The sequence below is a fragment of the Ricinus communis genome, chromosome 5 (assembly GCF_019578655.1).
Source record: "Ricinus communis isolate WT05 ecotype wild-type chromosome 5, ASM1957865v1, whole genome shotgun sequence".
Lineage (NCBI taxonomy): Eukaryota > Viridiplantae > Streptophyta > Magnoliopsida > Malpighiales > Euphorbiaceae > Ricinus > Ricinus communis.
In genome coordinates this window covers 2596130-2611354 of record NC_063260.1, presented here as the reverse complement: position 1 = coordinate 2611354, position 15225 = coordinate 2596130, and the positions used below count along the sequence as shown (strand labels likewise).

General features: G+C 30.0%; 1 protein-coding gene across 1 annotated transcript; it reads right to left on the bottom strand.

Moving 5' to 3' along the window:
- Nucleotides 1-319: 319 nt before the first annotated feature.
- LOC8281330 (exosome complex exonuclease RRP44 homolog A) lies at nt 320-11298 on the bottom strand. The gene is made up of 24 exons (XM_002521692.4): nt 11000-11298; nt 10745-10882; nt 10483-10640; nt 10335-10390; nt 9947-10069; nt 9705-9835; nt 9389-9629; nt 8984-9137; nt 7890-8130; nt 7592-7748; nt 7392-7460; nt 7034-7159; nt 6853-6905; nt 6008-6114; nt 5058-5112; nt 4853-4952; nt 3500-3611; nt 2568-2688; nt 2023-2082; nt 1841-1946; nt 1657-1752; nt 1135-1216; nt 977-1042; nt 320-772 (listed from the first exon to the last, which is right to left on the bottom strand). The coding sequence occupies exons 1-24, from the start codon at nt 11051-11053 to the stop codon at nt 574-576; spliced, it is 2805 nt and encodes a 934-aa protein (XP_002521738.2). The 5' UTR covers nt 11054-11298; the 3' UTR covers nt 320-573.
- Between the last annotated feature and the right edge of the window lie 3927 nt (nt 11299-15225).

The following is a 15225-nucleotide window of genomic DNA, read 5'->3' as shown; positions in this document are numbered from 1 at the left end:
TCATTGTAAATTAAGTAAAATTATTATCTTAATATATAAAATTCATAAAAACAATTCATAATATACATAAATTAGTAAGTTCAAATGTTTAATTGAAAAAATTAAAATTCAAATATTGAAAGAGAAAAAATTAAAAAATTTAAACCGCTAAATTTATAAATTTATAAATGAGCTTAACTCACAATCAAACGAGATAAATATTGATAAAATTTAATTTAATTTATTAACACTAACACTTTTATAAGCCCTTATTAACAACTCTTTATCGAGTCGTTCTCCGTATAGTTCATGAGACATCATTCTCCAAAGACAACGTCCAAAACAAAAAAGCAACTTCATAAATTATAAGCAGAAAGATATTACAATAAACTCTAAAAAATTATTAAAAAAGATTATTTTTTGGTTAAAAACAAATAAAAGATGCTACATTACAAAATTTTACTCCCCCAGCAAAGCTTATCCTATCCTCCACAGTTTCAAACTAGATATTGTATTTTCTTTCTCTTCTTTGTGCAAAAAACTAGACATTGTTTCAAGGAATCAGGTAACAATTCCTCCCAAGTACCACACAATTTACAGAAGCGTAAGCTGGAGTTTCGGACGATTGGGCTGGGGCTCCACAACCTCCAAGTGAATTCTCACTGCCTGCAAAATACCATAAGAAAGGCTACCATCCATCTTCTTGATTTTTTGTTGCTGCTCATCCACAAACCATTCTCCACCGCCTTTCTCACCCCTTGGGGTCAAGTACACTGGCCCTTCTATACCGTACCTGTTGAAAATGATAGTCAATCCCATGTGCAATACATATTAACATCTTCCATGTTTTTGGTAAAGGTAAGATGCATCTTTTTCTAAGCACCAGCAAAGCTTCATCAGAAAGGCACACAATAGAGTGCATATTTTCACATGAGATTTGAGGGAAAAAGAAAACTAAAATCATTCATAGAATGTAAAAGAGGCAAGAAACACATACTTAGGCACAAACACTATAAAGCCATTGGACCTTATCTTCACTATTCTGGCCTCCGTGTCTGTGGGCCTACAGACACCAACGGGAAAGGAAAAACGGGTCAAATCACAACAGTGTGTTTGTGCACGAAATAAAAGAAATGAGAAGAGACTAGCATATACCGTTTTCTAAAGTATATGAGAGTATGCAGCTCTACAGAGCCTCTGCTTGCCATCTGAGCATTTCTATGACGGTAGTTCAAATCTGAAAAGATTTTCAACAATCAAAGTTTAAGTAATACTTTGAACATATGCATTTGAAATAGACAACATCATGATTTAGCAGTGGCCAGTAAATACAGTTCTAAAGGAATCAATAGGTTAATGCAACAAACTGGAGAGTGAATTCAATACTATAGATGCTTAAGAAATTATGTGGAAGAGGTGAATTCAGAATAATGAGTAAAGCATATGATTATTGAAAGTGAGTGTCCATTGCAATAATAACAATCTGAATACATATTTATTGCAAATTGGCAACTAAGTACTTATCATGCATTTATACAGTTTTAAGCTTTAACAACATTAGCTTTTTTTAATCTGTTCTCGCTTTTATTATTTTATTTTAAAACAACAATTACAGGTTTAATTATTTTATTTTATTTTAAAATAACAAAGGTTACAGGAAAGTAGGGTGCTGCTTACTGTCAGCAATACTAGTTAGCTGGGGTCTGTCTCTGAAAATTGTTGGAAGTTTGTATATCCCTAAGGATGCAGCAAGCAACCTGTGGACAATGACATCTGCAAGCAAACAAAGCTCCAAACTCAAAAGACTTTTTTATCTTCTTTACCCGATGATTCTCGACGAGGTAAAAAACTTCTTACTGACCAGCATATCTTCTAATAGGTGATGTGAAATGAGTATACAAAGGTGCTGCCAGACCATAATGATGAAACTCTAGAGGGCTGAGATCCCCACTACAAAAGTAGACTGCCTGGAAGTTGAACAAACACAGATTAGAAATTCCTCATGCTGAGTACTTCTAAAGCTTTATGATCAAGAAAAATTACCTGTGTCATACATCTTGTTGCCATTATACGGATCAACTTGTTGAAGTATGGATCATCACTCTGGCAAAAAGAAGTTTTGCAAGAAATCAAACAATAGAAAAGAAGAAATTAAAATAAGAAGTCAAATGCACAAGAAGCGAATATGACTACCAAAACCAGAATATTTCCTTGAAAAACCTAATTCATTTCTAGAAACTAAATGCATGTTCATTATGCAAGTCAATAAGCAAACATTTTCTAAGATAACCAGATAAGCCAATACAATATATTAGCATAAAATAAAAATGAGTAACTGCAAAGCACTCAAAATACAACATCAATGGATTGATGATCTAAGAAACATTCAGGATTTAAGATTACTCTAAACAAACTTAAAAGCTAGACAATAAATAAAGATTTTACATAAGCCAAGAACCTACAGGTCAATAGAATTTAACTTGCATAATCCATATTTTGCAAAATGCTTTCTTGTCTCTGTGAATAATAATGGAATAACTGCAGCAATTAAGCCAAGAAGAAATAGAATACAAGGTTAAGAGCCTTACTACAGCACGGTCGAGGGAATCAGCTAGTGCTTTTGATGATGAGACATCCAGGGTCAGACCAACAGAAGCAGCTGTTTGCAGCAAAGGTTCAAGCATATCTTTAGTTGGAGTAGGATGACGTCTGCATACAGAACAAACATCAGGACTTCAGCTTTAGCAATTGAACCGGTTCCATTATACTACTTGAGAAATTCTGAAGGAGGGATATAAAAATGCAAAATGATCTGTCACAATCAAACAACGATTTTGGAACGAATGATGGACGTTTTACTACAGTCAAATAATTGGTGCTCCAGCAGCTAAAATATCTCATTGCAATACCATGCAACTAAACTATGGAAAATTATCGAAAGAAATCCCACAATAGCATGGTGAAAGCACTGGAACTATATTTTGGGGAAAAGAATAACTCGGGAATAGAAAACATCCAATAATTATGCTAAATAGTGGAATTACACATACACACACACACAAAAAGAATAAAACAACCTTTCATCCTGTCTAATGGAAGTGATAATTTCCAACCTGAAGTTCCATAGTCGGATCCAATAACAAATAAATGACAATAAATATCAGAACATCTCAGGTAATACTCAAAAGAATGATTGTAGTGTGCACTTCCAAAATGAACAAAAAGGTAATGTTGCAACCCACTTCCACAGAGAAAACAAATCAAACAGTTTTAGTTCAGCAGTATTTGCTCATAAGCATTATTTTTAGAATGTGATTGCATACACTAGCCATATAGCAACCCAAAAAGCAGTTTTCAAGTGTCTAGATAATGAGCAATGCATGGAAGGCAGCAAGCAGGGGAATTATTCTCTGATTACATAGGGGCACTTCATGCTTCTTATTGGTAGCAATAAAATCAGGAAGGACGAAAATCCAGAAAAACAAGAGATGCATAAATAAATAAAAATTCATCACCTGACCTTAAGAGTGAACAGCCTGGAAATTGTTTAAGGATTTGTTCAGCTACTGAAACATTAGCAGCAAGCATAAACTCTTCAACCATTTGGTTCGCTTCCCGAATCTGATACATACCTAAAGAAATAACTCATGCATTATGCACTAAATATCATAATAATAAACAGAAAGAAATTTGTTCAGGACAAAAACACAGAAATAAGTTTATAAAAGAAACAAAGAGAGAATGCACAAGGGAACTTAAATGAAGATGAATCAACTCGCTGAAAATTGATCCTTGGTATGCAACCTTTCCAAATACAAAGCATGTTTAGTAGAAAAGGCCATTCAGAGGACTACATTTCTACATGAGAGCATATTAGCGAAAAGCAGGTAAAATTTTGGTGCAAAATGAAAGTTTTTACTACCTTTATTAAATGCTAACATAACACACAAACTTCTTATAGCACCAGAATATAAATAGATGCCACCAACAGTGCACGTATAGAAAGCACATAAAGTTGGAATAATCTGTGATCTTTTTTTCAACAAAAATTTTGAAGTGCCTTCCTTGCGAGAGATTATAACATCAACATCCCATAATTTGAACTCAAGCTCAAAAGTTTTACCAAAGCAAGCCTGAACCAAGTGAAACTCAGCTCAATTTTGGCTCATTGGCAACCATATAATACATAGATAAACCTTGTCAACAAAAAAATTTAAGACTGTTTAAGCCTTTTGTCATAGAATTGAATATATATATATATAATGTAGGCCAGCTTTACGTACAATAAGCAGCCCAAACCAGCCTCAAAAGATGCAGTTTTACCATGAATTTGATGTTTTGATATGTTCGATTGTGAGCAACTTAAATTCTATATCAATGCCTTTGTATCTGAATCATCTCTGCACATTCAGCTACAAAGAAAATGCATCTATTCACTTGTACACTATATCTAATTATCAAATTCTACACTTCATTCTCATGTCAAAATCAAATTCCAACATAAAATAGAATGACAAGTACTTCCACTTCTTTGTGCATAAAGGTAATTATGGGCAATGAAATTGAACACAGATTCATGAGCAAAGGCCTTTGGCTCCCAAAATGTTGTATCACCTGAATATCATTCACTATGAATGCTGACTAGCAGAGGGATAAACAGACGAACACAATTCATGCTTATAAGGCAGTGATGGGCCACATAAATTCTGGAACATGTGGACTCTAATATTTTGCTAATAGATTGATAAAAAAACACGGAGAGGAATATCCAGAGAAGAAATAAACTCAAATTTAAAAATAAACTTCAGGGTTACCATATTATTGATCTTTTTAAAATTAAGAGCGCAAACAACTAGCTGACTAGATGACATACCAATGTCAAGAGGGTCATGAGTCTCGGTATCTATCTGAAACTTGACTTCAGCTGAAGCAAGAGTTAGTGCTCCTCTCTCAATTCTTCTCTGCCTCATTATCTGCAGAGTCATACATAACAACAAACTTATCAAAACACTGCAGACTGATTAGTGCGAATTACTACTATTTTCATAGACCCCACACACAATGATTAAAAGCAACACCTTAGCCAAAGCGTTCATATTTCTTAAATCTTTAGTTACAGGATCCATCAATCGGCTGCAAATAGCAAAATAACAATTAGAATCATCACCCAAGTAAAAGGAAAAAAAATCAATGGGAAACAAAGAAGTGCAAATGATTCTGACACAACAGACTCTAACTGGCTTGAACAATTACAGTGAGAGAGGCATCCATGACATAACTTCAAAAGTCTAACTAGATTTGGAAAAGACTGTTTGCATTTTTTTATCCACAAAGCAACATAAGGCGCCAAGGCTCATTACTCAAGACTCCCAGCAGGTCTGTTTTCAGGTACGAGGCTTGATCAAACCAGTGGAGGTTGCCTCTAATTTCTTCCTTAATTCATCAGACCTACAGTTCCTTAAAACACCCTCCCTGAATTTATAGGCAACAATCAAAGATAAATTCTACCGCTTTTAAAATCATTGGTAAATTAGTATTAGCCAGCACCATTAACAGTTCTACCAAAGCTTATGCAACGGAACATGAATCAGCAACATAAAGTTCTAGATTGCAACTTGAAGTTTCATAGTTTGAACTTCTACCAGGCCCAACACGCACATTCAACTAGCCCAACTCACAATTATATATAACTTTCATAGATCTCTGCCTATATCTGTATAATCATCTTTTGCTTTGAAAATATTAACTGGTATCCCATTGACTCCAGATTCTACTTAAGGATTTATAACAAAAGATCTTCTGGACAAAGTAATGGTGGCGAAGTCATCATTAATAACCACGTGATGCTTAATATGAATGCAAAATGGTAACAACATAAAGATAGCAGCATATATAACTAGAGAAAAATTGTGTCACTCTTATAGAGAAAAACAGAATCATGTCATAATTAAAGGATTTCTCTACATGAAGAATAAGATATTTAAATATAATATTACATCATTATTTAGTTAAACTGATGTGAAGATACCTGTCATCCATTCTTGCCTGAGCTTCGATGTAAGATAATGCTGCACATGACTTTATTACACTTTTTGCGTATCTTGTAGTAATGATCTCTGCTTGAGGGGTCATTTCCTGCAATATAGGTTGATCATAGAACCACCAATCCAAAATACATGTAAAATAGCATACCTAAAATATGTCTTTAGTTTGCATTGATGCATATGCATGGATGTGTGTAGGTGCATGCATTGGATCTCATAGTTGACATGTCTATAATATGTAGTAAACCACAAAATTATGAAGAAAAAAAAAAGCAAGGAGAATTTTCAAGGGAAATCTATCTCCTACAAGGTTTGTGGGTTTGAGTGTGTGTCTGTGCGTGAGTGAGAGAGAGAGAGAGAGAGAGAGAGAGAGAGAGAGAGAGACTGAGACTGAGACTGACAAAGTGGACTAAGATCCCTTAGTAACATTTTTATAGGTCAATAGCCAGCTTCTACCATTACCTCTCATTTGACAGATATTCAGTACCAAATACCAGACTCATAAGAAGTTTGGCCCCAAATAGAAGGTATGAAAAAAAATGAAAGTTCAAAGAAAATAAGAGATCCAAGCAGCCAAACGCCAATTAGTTGGGTATTGAAGGTAGCTTAAGTAATATTCCGAAACTTGCATGCCAGAACAGAGACTTGTTTCCGTGCGCCAGAAAAACATGAAGAGATAAATGCCACAAAAGCATTCTACCAGTATAACAAATTAGAAAATGTTGTATTTGCAGAATTTAGCTTATATTTAATTCATTTAAAGAAATAATTACTGCTAAATGGAATTGCTTCTGCATGCCTTAAAATGGTTAAGAATTCAAGCACATACCCAAATGACAGAAAAAGCCAGCCTCTCCACATCAGCTCGAAGAGAACATATATCTACAAAATATAATGTATTACTCAGTTACCTTCAGTTCCCAAAATGAAAACAGTACGCCAAGCACTATGAGTTACAGCTATCCATTTATTGCATGAGATAGCCCAACTGAGGGAGGAAGGCAAAGCACCTTCTGTTAGAGGTTTTGGAAGCATGTCAATACGACGCTCAACAAGGTAAACGGATGTGCCTCTTTGTGTAGCCTCATCGTCAAGTGGGGTACTCGGGTGAACGAAGTTCGTTACATCAGCAATGTCTATTTGATATCAATTAAGGAAAACAAAGAAGATTCTCTTTTGCAATTATAAAAAGTGAGAAGTTAAGGCACCCTATTTACATAATGGGTTGGGCCATCGGGCACGCATGACCTTTTTGCACAAGATGAGCAGGTGGCAAAATTGATTACATTGCTTACTCTTTGGCTATGGTCATTCTGAGCATGCCGTGCGTGTTTGAAGCTAAACTAAAGTCAACACATAAGAGGATACGAACTCCAACTTCAAAATTTCCATGTGGAAGCATCGTACAATGTAATGCATCATCAATATCCTTGCATCCTACAAATGCCACATGCACATAACACATATCCAGTTGAATTAACCCCATCAGCATCTAACTTAGTAAGGACAATAAATACCTAATGCATAGGAGAAAAAGGAAAAATTTGTAATTTGATTTGATCATGAACCTGGCGGGTCAACACTGAAGACAAGCAAATGCCGCAGATCTGTCCTAATCGGATTGGCTAAATCCTCCTCGGAAACCGACCATGGTAACGGGGGCAAACATGCCAAAACTTGAGCAGAAAATGGTCTTGCATCTATGTCATTCTCTATCAAGACCACCTGTAGCATCCACAAAAATAACATGCTTCAGGAACTACAGACACCATCACAAGTCCTACTATCAACAGCAGCAGTTTAAATAATAAAAGCTTCTCTCCCAATCTTTCTCTAACACAAGCAGATGAAAATAGCACTACGAACCTCAGTTTCAGTATCTCTATCACCTATCTCTCCTATACTTCGTACATAATGACCAGAAGGATACCGTGATTGACGGTCCCAAGAATCAACTGCCACTATGATTCTTTTGTCCAGAAGATTTTGGAGCTGTCGAGTTTGAATTCGAATTTTAGGAACTCTCCGATCTTTAGAGACAAATAAAGCATAGACAAGACCGCCACTTCCAGCAGGCACTGGCATTGGCTCCAAAGACCCACAATAGCTGCACATGATTATTTAAAAACAGAACTGAATCAATAATACAAAAGCATCAAAAGGAAACATTGCTTTTGTCACATATTATAAAACAAAATTCTCAAACCATATTAGATTATGAATGTATCAGATTATGAATGATTTTCCATCTGTGTAAAAGAAGATTGAAGATAACATAGAAATTAAATATGCTGCGATCTGGAAGCGCAGCTTCTAAAGAACTCCATCAAGATGCATGAAAGACAGTTGCCTGAAGCATAATAGTAAACAAGCACAGAACCACCACAGATATCATTATCACAGGGCTTGTGAATTAAGCAAAGAACAAAACTATAGCCCTACCTTGTTTTGGAAAATAGTTTTGGGTTTTCCTTCCCTTTTTCTTTTGGTTACCAGGAAAAAACATGGTCATTTATCCAATTTTCCAACTTCTGATTTTCCCTATGTACTATCTTTTACTGTACATTTCTTTAAAAGTAAATACTATATACATATAAAGACATTAATACACACATATACACACAAGGAAAACCTTATGTTACTGCAAAGATTCAACAGCATTAAGGATGCCAAAGTGGAAAACAGAATACTCAAATGTATGACTCTTGTGCTAAAGGGAAATATAAAAAGACTATCTGAATTAGTTTTCTAAAGCTCAGTTGATAGCTACAAAATACAGAAAATCATTTCAAATTTTCCATCTGGAAAATAATTGCAACTGAATAACAAATCCCTTGTGCTGGTATCTTGACCCAGTTTTCTGAAAAACAAGTCTAAGTTTAGCTAATTAGGTAGTAAATTCAACCTTTGTTCTTGGAATAAAATAATAATGCATCATGCTCTTGCAAAACAGCACTTACGAATGCCAATTGCGCTTTATAATTCCAACAACATGACCAGATGGACGAGTGGAGATAGGATTTGTGTCACTAGCAGAACTTGATACTGGATTTGTTGTTCGAGGAGCATCATCTGCACTGTTTGGAACTAGATGGACTCCTTCATCATCGTCATCTACAATGAAGGAAAGAAACCTGTTAAAAATTTCAAACACAGAATGCAATAACAAATACAGATTGGTTTAATCACAAGTCAAGCAAAACTTACATTTTTCTGCACTTGAATTCAACTACTAGGATAAATCATATGTTGCATTTGGAAGAGTAACTTTTGTCATTTAGAAGCATAGCCTCCCTTCATCCCATCCAAACCCACAATATGTATATTAAGAAAAAGGAAAAAGGAGCATGTAATAATTAACATACCTTCATCTGCTATAGACATAGAACCATCTTCTCGCCACTGGTCTTGGGGAAGAAGTTCCACAGCCACTATATCACCATCAAAAGCCCTATTCATATTTCCACGGCCATAAATGACGATTTCCTCGCCAATGCTCTCACTTCCAACGTATGCTTCAAATGGATTATAACGGTTAACACGAAGTTTTCCTTGATGATATATTCCGCTGGTCAAGCCAGCAGTGATCTCTGACATGGGCTTATGCTGAACAAAGAACGCAGTGTAAGCAATACCACCAAAGCTAGAAGCCATATATGCACACACACTATAGAGCCATACCTCTGGGTAAACAACCTTCCTCTTTGAAGGTCTTAAATCTTCAACCTCCTTCATGACTGTATCTTCAGAAGAAGGCTGAACAAGCAAGTCAAGCAAAGCTGGTTGACCTAGTGATTTAACATAAGCTTCAACTGAGAAAGAAAAGGAATTTAGAAGTGAGCTCTCGCAAAGTGTTTTCATTAAAACATCACAAAAATGATAAATTATAGTAGAATCTTTCAGATGTCAGCTATTATACATACTTGTTTCAGCAACAACACCCTCTTCAGTAGCCTTCCTTTTATTCTCCCTATCATTCGTAATAAGCAAAACTTTTGCAGCATCACCAAGATGAGTCTGATACCAACTAGTAGCAACCCTAATTGCTGAATCACACAATTATCACAAATCAAGATTTGAAATTTAAGAGTAATATAAATCTAACTTGTTATAGCTATGAATATTTTATCAAGTAGATCACACTGTATCATAATTAATGAATTAGATTTGAAATTTAATACAAACATTGATACATACAATATATTATAGCAATGGAGCAGCAGCAGTACAACATGAGCAGGCAATGTAGTGATAAAATATCATCAACCAGATAACACCATATCAGAATTAGAGAATACAAAAACAGCAAACCTCTATCATTTCGATCATTAGGGCTTTCACCAGTCATTATCTGGACATATGTATCCCTATATAGTAAGCAACAAGTAAAAAAGAATCAATTAAAAGTTAAATAAAAGCAGCAATAACAAACATTGGTTAAAGAGAAATAAAAACTGACCTATGAAATTCATTGGAGAAAACAAAGAATTTGCGAGCAGGATTGCTACAGAGGGCACGAATTCTATTATAAACAGCAGTATTCTTATTCTTAACCTCTTGTAGCACAATTGATAACACAACCACATCTTCAATTGCTGGATTCTCCAGCAAATCAATCTGCAATCCCCACCATAAGTGAATATTCCTCCAAATACAGCAACAAACAAACAAACAAACAAACAAACAAAACAAAACAAAACAAAACAAAAAATTCTTTTTACCTGATTGAGAACGACATTAGTATCAAGAACAAGAATTGCTGAAGCAGAAGCAGTCAAACGCGCGGCTGAAGTATCGCATACTTTACAAAATGAAGCTCCACAATAAATGTCGTCTCTCAGATAAACTTCCCTGACAAGCTACATCACCAAAATTAAGAATTGGAAACACATTAAAGTAAGAAAAGCAAATGAAGAAATTAGGGTTTATGAGCAGGAGACTATAAGAAATTAAAATTTAAAAGTCGAAGAGAGCACCTTTTGAACTTTGCCGCCTCTTGTCTTTTTATTGAATGTTTTGCTGTGTAACATTTTTCTCCTTATATAAAATTGAGTTTCTTGAGTTTTTAGCAGCTGATTACAGTGTCCACACTTCTTATTCTTCTAAAGTAGAATAGCACTCAAAAGAATAAAAAACCTATTCATCAGGCGCTTGCAGTCTCTGCAACTGTACGGTCTATTGAGTTTAGGGACGACACTGTACGAGGGTTTGGGTTTCTCTTCTTCAATTGACTGTTTTCAAATTCTTTCCCTACAAATTTGTTCTTTCGAAGATACAAATTTTTATTTATTTATATATCTTTTTATTTGTATATAAAATAAAGTTTGCACATGGTATTTAGTTTCATTAACTCGTACAAACTTTCGTCTTATGTCAAAAATGAAAATTAATATTATATTTTATTTAATTAAATTAGAGACCCGCATATAATTAAGAATATCCAATAATTTAAAAATTCTTTTATTGAAAGAACTTAATCTGAACTCTCTATTAACGCATAATAGTTTATTGAAAAAAAAAATTGTTTCTTATTTTATTGTAAAATTAACCATAATATTTAATAGTTTAATTTCTAATTTCTCAAGTGTTTTTTAGGCTTAACATTTAAATTATATTGTTTTAGATAATATAAAAAGAGAGAAAAAGGATAGAAATATAAGATTATATAAGAATTTATCTGTTGTTTATTAAGAATAAAATATATAAGCATTTTAATTTATAAAATTAGCAAAAAAGTTTATTATATTATTATTTTTAATTAGTTCAACCACTAATTCAATTAAACAATTCAAATTAATAAAATAGTAAAAATTAAAAAATGAACATCGTAATTATAACATTTCTTTCTTTTAGATGAGTTCAAAAGCGATTAATCTAATAATAATAGAAATTTTGAATATATGAAAATCTTTGTTTGAATTTAAAAGTTAATGAATTGATAGTTGAGATAGTGTAATTAGTAATTATGCTATTGGCTTTATTTTAAAAAATTTCTATTAACTGTAATTTAAATAAAATAATCATTATATTAATTATATTTAATACTTAATTAGTTCTAATATTTATAATTATAAAATTTAAGATCATAAATTTTTTATTAACGCTATTTAAATTATTATCCACATTTATAAATAGTAATACAATAGAGTTAAATAAAATTAATTATAATATTTTTAATTATTATAAACTACTTTTATTAATTTGTATCATTAAAAGTAATATTATAAAATAAAATATAGTTAAAAATAAATATGTTATAAATAATTATTTAACATATTAATAATAAAATTTTATTAAATAATTTAATTTATCAGCTACCAACTATTAACTACATTCGTCAACTAAACTAAACAGCTCTAATAAATTTGTTTGATAAATATTTATTAAAATAATTATTTAATGATACTTTTTAAAATGTGAATCTTTATTTAGTAAATTATGATCAAAATATTTATATAATATATGGTATAAGGATATTATTGTAACAAATTTATATTGTTCGATGTGTGTTTCAAGAATTCGCAAATTTGAGAATGCAATAACGATAATAATAATGATCTAATTGAATTTATAAGAAATAACTCATTAAAAGGATGTTTAATATAATCGTTAAAGCGGAATTGGTAATTATTTAATTTTCAATAAATTTAATAGTTTTTTATGCATATTTTTATTTAATTTAAATATAAATAGAGTTTTATTGAAAAATTTAGCATATTTTATATTCATATATGTATTATAAATTTTATACACTTTGCACATGTTTTGCATTCTTAATACCCCTATTATTTTTCAAAAAACAAAATGCCCTATTATAAGCACGATGCATTAAGCTTAAAAAGGTTTTTTTTTTTTAATATTTTGTATAAAATAAATTAGGGTTCAGTACATATAAAAAAAATTTGTTTATATGCAAATTAGGTATTATTTTTTTTATTTCCAACCAAATATTTATATTTTTAAATTTGATTTAATTAATCATTATCAATTTTATCAATCAATGAAAAAGTCTAATAGATAAAGAATTATTTTAATTTTTAGATTAAATATCAAATTTAATAATAATAAATTTTTATTTAAATTAAAAATAATTATACTTATGAATAATTACATAATATTTAATTGAATGTTTTATTTGATAACTGTATCAAACTCTCTAAAATTGAAATTTTATCAAATTAGAATATAACAAGTTATGTATGTGTAAAGGATATAGATGTTATTATTTTAATTTATAAAATTGATTTTTATAGATAAAAATTTAATATTTTATAATCAAAGATTATAGAAAATAATAATTAAATAAACTTTCTAAATTATTTTTAGAATGTTTAAAATATTAAAATTTTATTAGTATAATAAAACAGAATTATTTTAAATATATGTATTAACTAATTTCTAGCATCGCATATATTAATAATATAATACTAAAAATATTTTTAAAATATTTTTTTATAATTAAATTATTACTTAATTAGGTCGTGAGTTATTAATAAATTAAAAACGAATTATAAAATTATACATAATTTTATCTTACATATTAAAATTATCAAAATTAATAATAGGAATAGAAAAATTATATTATATATGATATATTATACATATAGATATTTAATTTGAGGATGTTAAACTTCTATTCTTAATATAATTAGCATTTATTTACTTATTATCTTCTTCATTTTAGCACAATTTGATCATAATGTCCAAAAATATTAGTTTTCATTAATTAAAAATAAACTTTATTGATCACCTATCTTACTCTTCCTATCTAATAAAATTAGTAATTAATTAATCAATATTAATTTCATTTTAAATTAAAGAAATGATATTATCTAAAATGAAAATAATAATTTAACTATTTCTAATAATCTCTACATGATAATAAATTTATAGAAAATAAAATAAAATTTATCGCATAATTATAATAAGGTTTTATATGTTATCAAAAATAATAATATTTTGAACTCACTAATTTTTTGAAAATACAGTATATATTGCGTTTTTTTATTCTAATGAGATAGAAATTCGAAATAAAAATTACTATTCAAATTTGTAGACATTAGAATAAATTAGTTTAAAATTATGATTTTCTTCCCTAATTAAATAAAAATAAATATTTATTTAATTTGATTTTTATATTCTCTCTGTATATATAATCGTGAGAAATAAATACTTGTTGACATGTGTAACTATATTTTGATAGACATAAATTTTATTTTAAAGTGGATACTTATTTTCAACATATGAGATTCAAGATTATATGCAATTAGACGAGTCCCTGTCTTTTGAGTGGGTCAAAATACCATTAAAATACTATTAAATAATTTTAATAATTTATTTATATAGATATTAATGAAATATAATAAAATTTAAAATGTCATATAACTATATATTATAAATTATCAGTTACTAAGTTTTATTATAATTAGTATTTTATAGATTATTGAAAATTTTAGTATTTGATAATTTCTACTTCAATACTATTTTTTTTAATATCTAAAAAAATTAAAAATTTAAACTTGTATTATTAAAAGTGAAGGATATAATAATATGTATAAACTAATAAAGATTTTAGTTAAATCATTAAGAGAAAAAATATATATATTAAAAATACACAAGTATCCTCAAAGAATAGAAAAAGTGTTATATAAAAAAATTATATTAAAATATGCGATAAAAATCTTTAAAAAAATATATCAAAATATATAAAAATTAATTTAAAAAATAAAAATATATATTTAAAAAGAGAAAACGTCTCTTAAAATGTTCTTTCTATTTAAAGAGACTATTAATTTGAATTTAACTAACCTAGCATAGAAAAAGAAAGAAAATGTAAAGATAAATTTATCGGTTCAGAGACAAAAAAATCTATGGAAAACAAAGAATAATGAAGAAATTGAATTGAAGAATATGGCGGTAGCTTATGAATAAAATAAAATAAATAAATTGTAAAAAATAAAATTAATAAATGAAATATGAGAATTAAATTTTTTTATTTTTTTTTTTAGAAATAGGAGAATAAGAGTTTAAAAAATAAAATCTATAAAATTATATAAAAAATACTAAATTTTTCAATAAATTTCTATATAGACAAATTTTATGAAGCCATGTCATATTATTTATCAATGAGAAAATACATATAGCATATTCATAAAAATATTAACTTATAAATATTTATAAAAAAATTAATGTGATCGTAAAT